At 40.4% G+C, this 14,034-nt stretch overlaps 2 protein-coding genes across 4 annotated transcripts in view; one reads left to right on the forward strand and one right to left on the reverse strand.

Annotated features, from left to right (window-relative positions):
- Positions 1-1,519: 1,519 nt before the first annotated feature.
- Positions 1,520-9,835, reverse strand: LOC309437310 (uncharacterized protein; the record flags this gene model as incomplete). Of its 2 annotated transcripts, none has more annotated exons than XM_082047575.1 (2): positions 1,520-3,654; positions 9,547-9,835. In XM_082047575.1, 2 exons carry the CDS (start codon positions 9,833-9,835, stop codon positions 3,641-3,643), a joined length of 303 nt encoding a protein of 100 aa, XP_081903701.1. In that variant the 3' UTR covers positions 1,520-3,640. The 2 variants fall into 2 exon arrangements, with proteins under 2 accessions (XP_081903701.1, XP_081903700.1); XM_082047574.1 differs by lacking the exon at positions 1,520-3,654 and adding an exon at positions 8,251-8,447.
- Positions 9,695-14,034, forward strand: part of IBTK (inhibitor of Bruton tyrosine kinase) — a 58,910-nt gene continuing 54,570 nt past the window's right edge. For both annotated transcript variants that reach the window (XM_082047572.1, XM_082047573.1), the window contains exon 1: positions 9,695-9,849. The gene's annotated coding sequence lies outside the window, so the exon portion shown is untranslated. The remainder of the gene's footprint in view (positions 9,850-14,034) is intronic.

A 14,034-nucleotide genomic window follows, 5' to 3' on the forward strand; every position in this document is an offset into this window, starting at 1 on the left:
TCATGCCCCTTAGTGTAAAAGTGCCTGCACTGGTAAGAACATAATGAAGGTTTTGTTGTGCTGCTGTAGAGCTGAGCCAAGACATAAGACAATGCTGAGGTGAGACATTGCTGCAAACTCTTTACTAAGGCAACTAAAAGGTAGGCAAAAATAATTTCTCACAGGTCAGCTCATTAAGGGTGCTACTGAAGTATGGGGAGAAATCGGCTCCTGAGTTACTTTTTTCCTTTCTTTTTCTCCTTTTTTGGGAGCCGAACGAAATTTGCTTAATGAGCTTTGGCATGAAAAATGATCTTTATTTCTTTCTTCCTACTATTTTCTATAAAAAAAAGAGCTGAGGGAGCAAGTAAGAGTACTTGGCAAACAAATGGGTATGTTCAGAGACAAACAACCATTAGTGGGGAATAAAAAAGTGGCAAAATAGCTCTTCCTACTGTCCCCAACCCCTTCCTTGAGAAAAGTAAATTTCAGGGCACAGTGAGGCTGGGGACTGGAGTGGCAGGGGCTTCCCTGGGGCAGGCAGGGTCTCAGAGGCAAGGATCCCACCGCCCCAGCCAGTGAGCAGGGCAGGCCCCTGGGGCCATGGCCACCACATCGTCCATGGCAGCACTTGTAGCTGAGAGTTGCCTCTGATCTTTCCTTTTTTTCTAGAAACCATTTTAATATGTAAATTTTTCTTACCTAATCTTTTTCTTTACTATTTTGCAGGACAAGGGGTCTGTACTCTTGGCAGTCCCTATTACATTTACAGTCATTATGTGAAGTGGCTGAAGTGGAACCAGTGTGGTGAGCCAACTTGGAGCTTCCTCGCTGTTGCAGTCATGTTGAAGTATCTTACGTCTCATCTGGAAAACGTTTACATACCTCTCCTAAAACATCCATTTGTGATCTGGGCAGTATTATGCTAGTATTTCTGTGTTATTGCCGATAAGAAAGGTGTTGGAAGGGTGCTGTGAGCTGTGTCACAGAGTATGGTGTAGTCCACAGTGTCTTCTTGGTTGGCAAAAATGTCCCACAAAATTCCTGCCTCCCCATCCTGTCTTCTGCCCTAGATGTTCATTCCCTTGTCTGTGCAGTAGGTTGCTTAGTTGTACTCAAGGAGGTTTGTAAGACTTTGCTGAAAACAAGATCTGGTCTGATTTGTGTTAAAAAGAAGAGTATATTTGAAACCCACATCACTTCAGCATGTAGTGTAGATCTACTGATGAGAGTCTACAATGTCTTCACAGACCTAAGCAAATACTTACTGGCTTGATAAAAACTTAATCCAATCCTGTATGTAATGTGCCCTCACAGGTTTATTCTGTTTAAAAAAGGTTTTAAAAAGCACCAAGCTGATAAGACTGTTTTTCAAGAAGTAGCAGCCACATGTCCTGAAAGCAATTTACTGCTGACCAAACTCTCAAGCAGCAACAGCTAGGGAAGATGTATGCATGGTAAAAAAAAAAAAGACTTAAGAATGAATGAATGAAGGTATTTGCATTTTTAACATCTTTTTGAATTTCAAAGAATACAGGTTTTATTTCATTTTTCAAAGTACTGAATTGCCTTTCACAGATTCTGGGCACAAGTCCTTTTACTTCCCTTCCAAACAATGCCAAATCAAAAGAGGCTCATGTTTGCTCAAAACAATATCGGAATTACAGCAGAGTGTCACTGCTTCTCAGTCGATGCTTCAGGTCAGTCACCCTGTTCTGCAAACCTGCTCAAGCCTGGAAATGGTCCTGCTGCCTGCAGGTATCTTGGCAGGAGCTGAGCAATATTTAGCACAAGGATAGCTGTTCAGATATCCACCAGACCAAACAAATGCGGAGTGTGTGGACACATCCACATCAAAGGGAGAACAGAATCTGACTAAGAGATGATTTCAGTTTTCAAGGTCTAGAAATAGGATTGCAAATTTGCTCTAGTCCAAATCAAACAACTGGATGGAGATTGCAATGGGTGATGTCTTATTTTCTTCACTATAGGGAAAAGAAGGGAGAAGCATGGTCCAGCTTATGGGTTCCTTTCTTTCTCTCCTGTTGGTTATTAGCTGTCTTTCATGTAAAGAAGGAATACAGGTTTTTTCAGCTGAGTGAAGAAAGCATATATTTCCAGATAAGAGGACTTTGGCAAAACTAAGGAAGAAATAATTTTTTTTTTTTTTCTGTCCAAATTAAATAGAAATTTCACATACCACCTTCTCTCCCTAATATAGATTCTGTAATATTTGAATAGGTTTGTGATTAGGTGAAAGAAATTCACTCTGTCTCTAAATGGTACCATAATTATTCAAATCAGCTAAAACCAAAATTAACTCATTTACTTGCAATAGCCTGGAAAGATTTTTTCCCTGGTTCTACTTCAGGAAAGTATACCATCTTTGCTAGAAACTTTAGCTTCTTAAAATGTATTTTCGCCTCATGTTTTAAGAATAAGGCTTTCCGAAATGCTACTAGCAAATGCAGCTTGCAATTTTTTTTTTATTATATATATATTTTTTTTATTTGGTTTTCCTGAAGACCGTTGGAGAAGTAGGTAGAAAGAACAAATGTGTCTCGACAGTGTCATCTAGTGGCAAAATAGGCATGAGGCGGTTGAGAGAGCAGCAGCCGCCGAGGAGCTGAGCTGGCCAGCCAGCCAGCCAGCACTGCCTTTTACGCACTAATTTATGACAGAAACACAGATTTGCAATTTTTTGAGAGGCCTCCCTGCAGGCGACTTGAAGACATTTTCCATCCAGAACAGACGAGAGAGTACTTCTAGCAGTTTGCATAGGAGATCATGTGTTGCTCAGAAGGAAAAGGTCTGTATTTTTAGTTCAGCTGCCAAGAAAGATTTACCCTTCGTATATGTAAAAATACTTTCCGTGTAGTGAAACCATAGAGAGAGGCTGGCATCATCTGAAAAATAAGCATTCCTTAAGCTAGCACAAGGATCATGAACTTGTGCTTTGTGGGGAACTGGTATAGTGAGTGGAGAAGAATGTTGTCTCGGTTAGCACAACTAATAGGAACCATTCAACCACCAGGATATTTTTAAAAAGACAGGAGAAAAAACAAACAAACAAAAAGACCACACTTTTTTTTTTTTTTTCTGTTTTCCAAATAGTTTCACTTTGCTTATGTTTGTGCTACTGTGCTGTGGTGTGTTCATTACATTGCAAAAAATCCAGCCCACCGGCCATGAAGATGTGTATCATCATCATGATTTGTTATCTGGCAGCATGGGATGTATCCTCTCAGATAGAAGAGAGGAACACAACTTCAGACAGCACAGATGGTTGCCCAGCAGCTCTGAAGAGTTTAGAATGAATGTCAGTAGAGGAGCAGGCTTGATTCTTGAGGGTGAACTTTTATGATAATGAGATACAACTATGAATGCAGTGAAATACGCTACACCTCTCTTCCTTGGGCCCCCTTTTTTGGAGGTCTTAGTCTCAGGCCCTAGAACCAGGTCATTTGTCCATGTGGCAAAGCAAGAAGAAGTAAGCTAAGAGTTTCTTGTAATGTTGTTCAGTCCATTCTGTCTCATAGGCACTAATGATCTTTTGCACTGCAGTTCTACTAAAACACCCCTTTGTATTTGCAGTATGGTTCTCGGTGTTCACACTGCAGTAACCAGTGCTGGTAGAGCACTTAAGTAGACTTAAGTCTACTTAAGTCTTCATACCTGGAAGTTAAAATAATATAAATAATTAATCAGAAACAATTGCAGCAAACTTGGGATTACTTTATCAAAACTTATAAATCAGCAGAGTGTACGAAATCCATCAAATATATCCCTTTTGTGAAACCAGAACAAATAATAAAAATGATAATTTCTATTACGGCTGCTAATCAACCACTGCATCTAATTCTATTTTCAATGAACTTTAAATAGCTTATGAAGATGCAATTTTTTATAATGGAAAAAAGGTTCATAAATCTTCAGTATCCTTAAAGCCTATGACCACAGTTCTATGGTGATAGGTCATAGAAAAATAGTATCTCTGCGCATGAGAATAGCAGTTCATAGATATGCTGCTGCTTGGCTTTTGATACCAGAATCCTTAGCAGAAACTCACACAAATGTATCAAAATTACTAGAATTAATGGTGAAAGCTATTAATCAAAAATCCCTAAAACTTTTATTTTTAAAAAATATTCTATACGTTTCCTGATATATTCTGTCTGGAATACAACGTACATGTGCATGATTTTTTTAAAGTGAGTCTAAATAATATCTGTGTAGGTTAGAATTACTTGAGAGAAAAAAATTAACCTTTTTAGTTTTTAAGGGCTTTTTCCCTGTGCAAATTACCTTATCTTTGTTTTTAAAATTGTAGAAAAGAGACTCTACTCTCACCTTTTGTAGTTTTATTTGCATCTTCATTTGTAATCTCATCATACACTAAACCAAAACTGAATGTCAGATTTTAAGTATTGAAATATTTACCATTTCATATACAGCTTTTCATTAATAGGTTTCAACACACTTTAGATAGTCCTCTTCCCCTCCACTGTTTTGCAGGGGAGTCAATAGTCAGAAACAGCTTCATACATGTGACAATTTAAAGCAGGTAAGTTAAGTTTCTGTTTTTGGCAATCTTTGTAGAGGAGCTTATTCTGATTCTGCATGGAGACAGACGATGCTGGGAGTGAGGAAGGATGAATATTCTCCCTGCTGCTTGATGCGATACTCAGTGAGCCACTGTCACAGCCGGGACTGGTTCAGGTGAACTGCTTAGAGTCCTGAGCCTGCACTTGACAAGCTCCACATGTGAAGAAAACTGCAGTGCTGTAGTTTTTGTTGCAGAATTGCTCTGCAAAGCCTGTGTGAGCTCCTAACCAAAAAATCCTATGGTGCTGAGTGCCAGAAATTCTTTGACTGTAGATGGCACTGTGAGTGCAAAGGTGTCTACTAGCTGTGGAGATTTTAGCCTCTTGAGGGTTTTCATCTCCCAAACGCTCTGAAATCAGGGTTTGGAAGATCAAAAAAATCTCAACAAAGGTTTTTAAGACATTGAAAAGTCCTAGAAAGAAGTGAGGTAAAGCCAGAGGAAACCTGTCTGGAGGTGATGTAAAGGGAATGCCATGCTGTCTTTGCCAATATACTACTTAGTACAAGGCTATCTCGCTTTGGGAACCGATGCCTCTTGCAACAGTGGTGGGTCACTGCAGAGATGGATATGAGTGGTGACTCCAGCTGCTCCTGGCATCCCTGGCTCATGCAGCTGGAGAAAGACAACCCATGTCCCCAGGCACCACTTCAGCTGCGCCATGAACTCCTGTAGAATGCACTGGGAGACTCTGAGAGACAGACTGCATCCCAGTGTGCCCAGTGCCGTGAACTGCATCCCGAACAGTGGCACTTCATGTGGCAGCAGGGGGACACCCTCTGCCACCTGGACTGAGCATGGTGGGACCGTCTGGCGGCAGCTTTGGGGCTGCTGCTGCCAGCACGTCTGGCTCTCAGAGCACCAGGTGAGCACATCGGATGCCTTCTTCAGGGATAGCACCAACATAGCCCAAATAGCTCCATCTGGGCATGCAAAGGCCAGAAAAAAAATCAGCTGTACTGTAAACAGGGTGTTTAACAACTCTTTGCAAACAGTTTTAAAAAATGAACACCTCTTTTTTTCCTATTATCAGAACAAGGCAAGAAATACAGTTCCTCTCTGTTCCCACAAATTCAGAAGCAATAAACAGATCCTCCTTGTTCCTGTCTGTGAGACAGCCACATGACCAGCAGTGTTACTTGCAATGGCTTTGCAGTCTGAGATGTGCACTGGAAAGTCCTCAGGAAGCCAAAGAGAACATCCTTGATTCTCACACTTTTCCATCCATCCTCTCCCCTCCAGAGGCTGATGGCAGCCCACAGCCTTGTGCCTTCCGTTCAGGAAGATGAGGGTGGCAGGAAGATGTGCAGGAAAGATAGACCATAAATTGAATTTCCTTGTTGCACTTATACAATAAACTTTCCACAGAATAAGAAAACACTTTGTTTAAAATCAGGCTCTTCTGCAAAATATTTAAGATCACAACAGATAACATCCATTTTACATGTATTGCAGTTTCTGATTATATTCAAGATTATACTCCAGTTACTGCAAGTTCCTGTCCCTTGAACAGTTTCTACAAATGATTGTGTTTTACTATCTATGGTATGCAAATACCATTTTGTTTAATGTATGTTGTGCCCTTTTCCACAGGTTGTTGCAAAACTTTTTTTTTTTAATACGGGACAAAGGTAGGACAATGCTTTCTCATCACACACACCTCATAGCACTTGTGACAAGCTACTCATTCTGGGTATCCAAACTACTATAATAACAGAAAATATACCTTGTGCATCAGAAATGCTGTCAATGTCTAATTAGCCAAGCTGGAAATCTTAGCAGTTAAAAGAGAGATGTCTGACATGACATGGCTACATGGAAGTGTTCCCACTCCCAAGATGAAGAACCTGCTGAGCTGAAGCCATGGTTTGTTGAGCAAAAGCTCCTGGCTGCTCCCCACAGCTGAATTTCCTACTTCACCTTCACAGGGGAACTTTGAAGCAGACCGAGCAGACTTCAGGGAATCCCCACACGTCACCATCCTCCTTTCCATGCAATGTGATCCTTGGAATTCTCCACATTTTTCTCAGACAGCATTGGTATATGGACTTGAGTAACCCAGTCACTTTGAGCAAGAGGACAGGCTTTCTTAAAGCAAGATGCACATATTTTTTAAACATTTGAAGAGAATTTTCTGGTATAAAAATGCTTGACTGTGTTATAAATTTGCTAAATATTTGATAAATATTAAATAGTCTGGGTTTTTTTGCAAGGCTTCCTTGCTGAAAGCTGTTACACTGAATCTTCTTCTCTTAGTTCTGCAATACAAATTTCTTAGTATTTTATAACCTTTTTTTCAAGCTCATAAAAGAGAAAGATCATTAGGAACTTATTTAGTATCAGCAGAAGGCAAGCCTGGAGCTTATTCATTTTTTCTTCAGCAGAAAGTATTACTGCTGCCAATAAGAATTATTACTCAAGGCTCCAGAGGACACTGGTAATAACTAGGCCAGCTAAGGCACATGAATAGAAATGTGAAGGGAAAAATCTGTCACTCAACACTTTCTTTGGTCGAACAGGAAAAAAATTAATTATTTTCATTTTTGATATATAGACAGCTTTTTGATGACTAGGTGATAAAAGTAATTACCAACTTTTTTCAACATTCAGAATCAATTTCAGAAATCTGTTATGAGAGCCTTTCTGTAGGCTAACTAAGCCTCTCAAAATTTATGTTCCTCCTCAACTTCTGAAAAAAGGTAAGCATCCTGATTTTCTTTTTTAACTGCTGCTCTTTCAATTTTTTGAGGGATTTTTTGAATTAAAGTCTAGAACTGCTATGAAAAGTAACAACAGCAGTCAGAGACACCTTTTTCCACTATAATTACATGTTTATTTGTGATAATTCTGGAAAAAAAAAAAATGAACACTTCCTAACTGTCAGGCACTTACTACATGCTTCAGGAACTCACAAATCTGGCTTTTTGACTACCCAATTAAAAAAGACTCTTCAATGACTCACTACTAGCTTTGCATCTCCACTGCCTGCAATTTCTTCTGAAAGGCTTAAAACAGTATGCTTTTCTGCAACATTGTAATTTTCCACTGGTAAACAAAACAAAACCAACAGAACAGACCCAGTAATTTAAACAGAGGTTCAAGTTAACCTGTTTGAGCTATTTTTGCTTTACAACGTTACCTTATCACCTCGACATATCTCTGCAAATAAAACCATATCATCTGGATTCTATGAATAGTGTTCATTAGTCTGCTGCTTTTGCACAGGCAGCACAAGATAGCAGCAGTTTCTATTGCTGACCTATGAGCTGGTGACAATTAGAAAACCCTGAACAATAAACAATAGGTAGTTAATATATTATTTTTCTATGAAAATATTGAAAAGAAGATCAAACTCCTGCATAGAAACTCATTGCTAAAAGCCTTTGGTTATTCTGTCAATCTTTTGGCTGACTTGGACTCCATCAGGTCCTATTAATGACTCAGTATTATTTTCCATTTTAAATTTTTATTTATTTTTAATTATTTTTCATTTTTTTTCTGTGTCCTTCGCTATAGTTTTCTATCTTTTACAATAGTATTTTGTATGTAACACCTGAGGGGCAATCTAGCATCTTAAAAATTATTTTTCTCATATGGAATCTTTTCATGTTGCCTTGGGCCTTGTTCTACTCTAAACCTCTTGATCTTTCTACTGCGCCGTTTACCTCTCCAAAGGACGCCTGTCCCAGCTATTCACTTGAATTCATTATTGTACAACAAAGCATTTTTTATGACTGACTTCAGCTGTACTTGAACCTCCTTATCTTCCCAGATGGTCATTGCTGTTCTTTGGCCAGCTGGCAGCATACTCGGAGCAAGGCCACCTCTGAGACGTGCTTATGTCTGAAGCAGAAAGAAGCCATCACTAGGAAAATAATGCATAAATAGATTTCACATAGCATGCAGTGTTAGTTGCAATGGTGAATGACTGCTGGCAAACCAAACATTTGTACAGTGAAATATAGAAAGCAGATTGCACAATTCAAATTATAGGTCAGACAGCACAGGAAAAAATGCTTGAGAGTCACCTAAATACAACTTATCCTCAATTTTCTCCAAATTAAACTGCTGCTGAAGATCATACATAATGTTCTTCAACTTCGAATGTTTTCTGGTTTAAAAAAATAGCTAGGTAGTTTTAAACTCTTTTAGTGTTTGCACCACACATGGGAGGAAACTGCAGCTTTAAAGAAATGCACAGAAACTCATTGGCATTAATACATTTCCGTATTTTGGAAAAAGCAATGCCTGATTTTCTTACTCCGTATGTAACATTAGGCACTGCTTATCTTGGTTCCTAGCTTCCCGCCCTAAAATGCTACACCATAATCCTGTTCCAGATTAATCTGCAATCTGTACCACCTATTGCATCATCCAAAAGTATTAATTAAAAAGGAGATTTTAACTGAGCCCTAATGGAATTTACCTGAAACACACACCAACTGAACCACAGGTAATTACAACACGCGTTGTTCAAATCCTTATGCACATTTCAAGTTTGCTTTTGAGGGTGCACCCCTGAGTTGGTGTAAAAAGCCTCAGACAAATCAAACTTTATCATATAAATTAATCCATTTGCTCTGTCAGAGAGAGAAATTACATTGCCTTTAGACAATCTGCCTCCACATGGCCTTCTCAATTCTCTCTCTCGTTTCGCTACTTCCTAGAGACCTGCAGGCTGATTATTCAACTACTTGTTTCGGGGCCCTCCTGGAGAGAGGTGCTGCCTCGTCAGAACCCGCCCACGCTGCTTCTCTCACGAGCTGTGACAGCACAAGGCACTGGAACAACTCAGTTCTCTCCCATTTCCACCCCCTTTCCTCGCTCACGACACTACACCCAGCACCACCCACACACCTGGGACGGCCATATTGGTTTAACCCTTGGGCACCGCGCTACAGCCCGTCACTCCAGGCCCCGCCCCCAGGCCCGCCCCGCCCCTCGCGTCGGATTCACCACCTGACCTGGCCTGTCAGTCAATCTGAGCTCCGCCGTGGGGCGGCGGAGTCGTGGCGGCAGTAGTAACCAATCGGAATGCGAGGTGCGGCTGCGCCGCGGCCAATCGGTTGCTTTCTTCTTCGGGGGTGCGGTAGCTGTTGTCCCTCTGCTCTGCTGCGAGCTGCTGGCACCGGTTGTCGCCGCCGTCGCCTGAGGTGTCGCGGTAGCAGCAGCAGCCTGGCCGTGCCCCGGTGTCACTGAGGATGAGCCCCCGCGCTGCGCAGCGCGCGTCCCGCACTGCCCGCCCGAGTCCATTCATCTAGCGACTGGTGAGGGGCGGGCCGCGATCTGCTGGTGTGACCGAGTGGGAGCCGGGCCTGCGGGAGGGACGTGTCACCCCTGGCCCTGCCGGAGGGCACGGGATGGGGTAGTGGAGGTGGCGCGGGGGTCTGTAGAAATGGGAAGAGCCCGAACCACGGAGTGTAAAGGGCAGCCGGCCACGTAGAATGGGAGGCGACCGGCTTCGAAGCGGAAGTGGCTCAGCCGCCGGTTTTGATAAGTCTGTTCTGTCGCTTCCCGACTGTGTAGACTTGTGTGGTGAAAGGCAGGAGGGCCGCCTTCCCCCTGCCTGCAACCGCCTGTGTCTGGTCTCTGGGAAGCACTTCAGACCTTCCCTCCCTTGGCACTGGCAGCATTCGCTGCCAGGTTTCCTTAGCTGGAGATTCCCGGGAAGCCTATCGTGTTTCTGGCCTTCTTGGTGATACTTGTCTGTGGCAGCGCAAGCACGAAAGAGCTGGAGTCTTTTAGGTAGCTTAAAAGAATATTTTTGGTCAGTCTTCTTAGGTGCTGAGCACCTGATCTCTGAAATCTGTCTCTTTTTTTGCTGACGTGGTCAGCGTAGTTGTCTGTCTTCATGGAAACTGACCACAACTTGTGGATTACAAAAGATAATAATCACTCAACAACATTTCATGTGGATACTCTTAATAACACTGTGCCAGAAGTTCAGAATTCATTCAGAAAAGTCAGTCTTTCCTAAGACTTGATGTATTTATCTGATATAGTTTTAAGTGTGGTGAAATTCCAGAACACATTTGAGGTTCATTGCACATGACTTATCTTCAGGTTGTCTGTTTCAATAAAAAATCCAGAGCAAGGTCCCAGTGTCTTGTGGAAATGCCTATAAATGCACTCACTGTACTTTTGTCTATACCACTTTATGTTTTAATTTTTTGGGCAGTGTTAAGTTATTAAATTTAAGTAGTTTTGACTATTTCTAGAGAAGCCAAACACAGTATTTCACAGTACTCTTTATGTTCTGTGATTCCTGACTAATAGATCCACCCTGACATGTTGTAGCTGAACTTAGCCACCAATGGTACTTTGGTGTTGTGTTTTTTTGTCGTTGTGTAGTTTGTGGTTTTTTTTGTTTTTTTGTTTTTTTTTTTTTTTTCAGACATGTCTGCCTTTAATTGGTAGTGCAGTTAGCACTGTTAGGAGCAAATGGATTAGAGTTGCTGGATTCCTGAATGTTTCATCCTCATAAGGATTACGGTGTTGTTACTGTGAATGCAGAAGTTGTAGAAGGTCTGGAGAGAACCTCTGAAGATAACTGTGCCAGGGCTGCACCTGTGCCAAGAGGCGGCTCAGAGACTCCAGCCCAGTACCTGAGGAAACTTGGACCTGCCATGGTCCAGAGAAAATAGTGGGCAGGGTGGAACCTGATGTTTTTTAAGCAAGTCAGATTTTGTCCAGTTTACTTCTAGGCGTTTATTTAAAACTTGAACAGGTTGCTTGTTGTAGAACCCATTTTGAGAGTTCCTGTGGGTAGACTTATTAGCATTCAGTTTATAATTTGAAAGTGCTTCCCGATGTAAAAATCTTAATTTCTTATGAAATGTAAACAAATGACTACTTTTCCCACTGTTGGGGTAAAATGGAACTAGAGTTTTCATTTTTCTTCTTTTTGTAACAGCAGCCTTATTCAAAGGGTCTGTGTGGTCTGTAGAAACAACAGCTGAAGGAAAAAAATAGATGTAGTTTGCTCACTCTGTACTCATAGGTTGTTTTGTAAGCCTTTTGAATCCTAGTTACTCTTTCCACAGTTTTATTATACTTAACTACTTCTCTTAAAACTTGATATCTGAACTAGAGGCAGCACTCTACCTGATGTTTTGTGTATTGTGGAGAGCAGAACCCTTGCTTTCTGTGCCTTGTATTGCCATGCTCCTGTAATGCAGTTGAGAAGCTGCTACTTTTTTTTTTTTAAAAAAAAAAAGACTCTGTGTGGGAATTTCTGACTGACAAACCACTTTAAGCTGCTGCATAACTTAGATTTGCCCTTTTTTCCTTGTATATTCAATCACTTCCCCCCTCCCGTAAAATACATAATGTATTCAAATGATATTATTCAGGGGGTTGAATAGTCTAGATTTATGCCCAGACTTCAACAAATGTACAGGAAAGTTTCTGAACAGGTTAAACTATCTGTGGATGTGTAATCTTCTGAGTAGAAATTAGTAGTCTAGCTGTTCTTTAAAGTCTTGGACAATGTGCTGCTAATAGCTGTAGGGTGTACTTGCTGTTATTTATCTAGGAATTAATCTATGTTTCCTTGAGGATATGTTGCTTAATGCCAGTGCTATGTTTATTGCTACCCAGCTTCAATTTCCTAGTCACTTTTGTCAGATTCTAAACTGCTACTTTAATATGTATTACTGAAATTTGCCTTTAGGTAAGACTACAGAAAATCCTAGATAGCAGATTCCTAACACTTTAACTCTGTAAGCTTTAGATTTTTTTTTAATTTTATTTTTTAATTATTATTAGCTTACTAATCAAGTAGTCTGCATGGCAAAGTTTGTTTTGGATACAAATATTTTCAGGATTTACATGCTGTTATGGTTACAGGTCTTTTGTGATGTTATGAAACAAGTGTGAATGGACCAACTTGGAGAATGTTATTAAATGTCAGAATACTTGTTTAAAAAACAGCCCCCCTCTGAAGCTCCCCATCCACTCCACCCTGGAAATTTTTAAGAACTCGCAATATTCTTGTAAGGATGGACTTAACCTTCCTGAAGTGTATGATATTGCCAGTCATATCTGTCTTCATTTAGGAATTTAGCAAAAGGGAGGGCAAATTCATTTTGTACCTTCTGAAAAGCCATATTATTTATGCTATTTTTTTTTTTTAAGGAGGGATATTAGGATTGACAGGAAAAACTAGGCTTCTTTTATATGGTAAATAGAAACCATTGCTTAGTTTTGTTTAAGGACAGCCAAATACTAGGTGTTTTTTCACCAAGTGTATCCTGGATGCAACTAGTATTTAGGAAAAAAAATCAGTACTGCTTAAAAAATAAATAATTGTTAAACAAAAACACCAACCAGACAAAACAAACCAAACAACCAAACCAAAAAAAACAAACAAAAAACCCCAAAGAAATAGTGAAAGGTTTGAGGTTATGCCAATTTAAAGATCAATAAGGTCTTGAGAAGTATGTTCTTAGTGAAGCAGCCTAAAGCTGGGTTTCAAGGCCATGTCACTAATTTGACAACTAATTTACTTTAATGCAGCACACATGGAAGATGTAAAACTCTAAATCTGTCTTTGAGTGGCACTGAATTCTAACTATGTGAATCTCTTCTGTTTTCTCTTTCACTTCCGTGTGAGACTGTTGTCACTATTAAGACAAAAAAACCCACCACAGCAGCCACCAGCCACAGACTTAGTACTGGTATTCACATCCATGTTAGCTGGATTTTGCTAGCTCTAATACCTAGTATAGGCCATTAGGAAGAATCTGAAAAACCACAGATATGAATTCTAGTATCAAATGTGTGCCTCCCAGATTGGCAGATTCAATATATGTTTCTGGCATCCAGCCAGGTAGTGAGAATTGGTTGATGTTTCTTTTCCAGTAGCACCCTTGTACCTTTGAGCCAAGAGCATAGAACATCCGTGGAAGTACTTTGTAGATGAAAAGAAATAGGGAATGTGTTCCTAGAGGGCATGATTCTACAGCTGTGGAAATGAGCAGTCTGGTATTTTACTTCATCCAGTAGCTTGTGATGCCTCTGCTACATGTCAGTGTTCCAGGCATCACACAAATTTCTCCTGAATATGCTTTCCCTTCACTGGGTTAATCTTCTGAAAGACAGTGACTAAGAAACAGATACATAGTAGGGGGTCCAGAAGCTGCCTTGGTAATATCATCTCTTTCTTCTGGCTTAATTTTTGTGAGATTTCATATTACCAGAATACAGTTGATTACGTATATATTTTTTTTATCTGTTCTGAGTAGTATCTTGAGTAACAAATATAGGTAAGCAGAACCCTTGGAACTGAAGACTGCTAACCCACCAGAAGTCCTTCGTAAGCAGCTTTAATACACAGAGAGATTTCTGGAACTCCACAGCGAGAAGCTTCTTCCAACTCTGTTCATTTTTCCCAATGATTGAACAGAATCTCAAGATTCCACATCAGCCCTCTGCTGGTTGCAGGAAGTGAA

Source organism: Streptopelia decaocto, assembly GCF_964273445.1.
Source record: "Streptopelia decaocto genome assembly, chromosome: 3".
NCBI lineage: Eukaryota > Metazoa > Chordata > Aves > Columbiformes > Columbidae > Streptopelia > Streptopelia decaocto.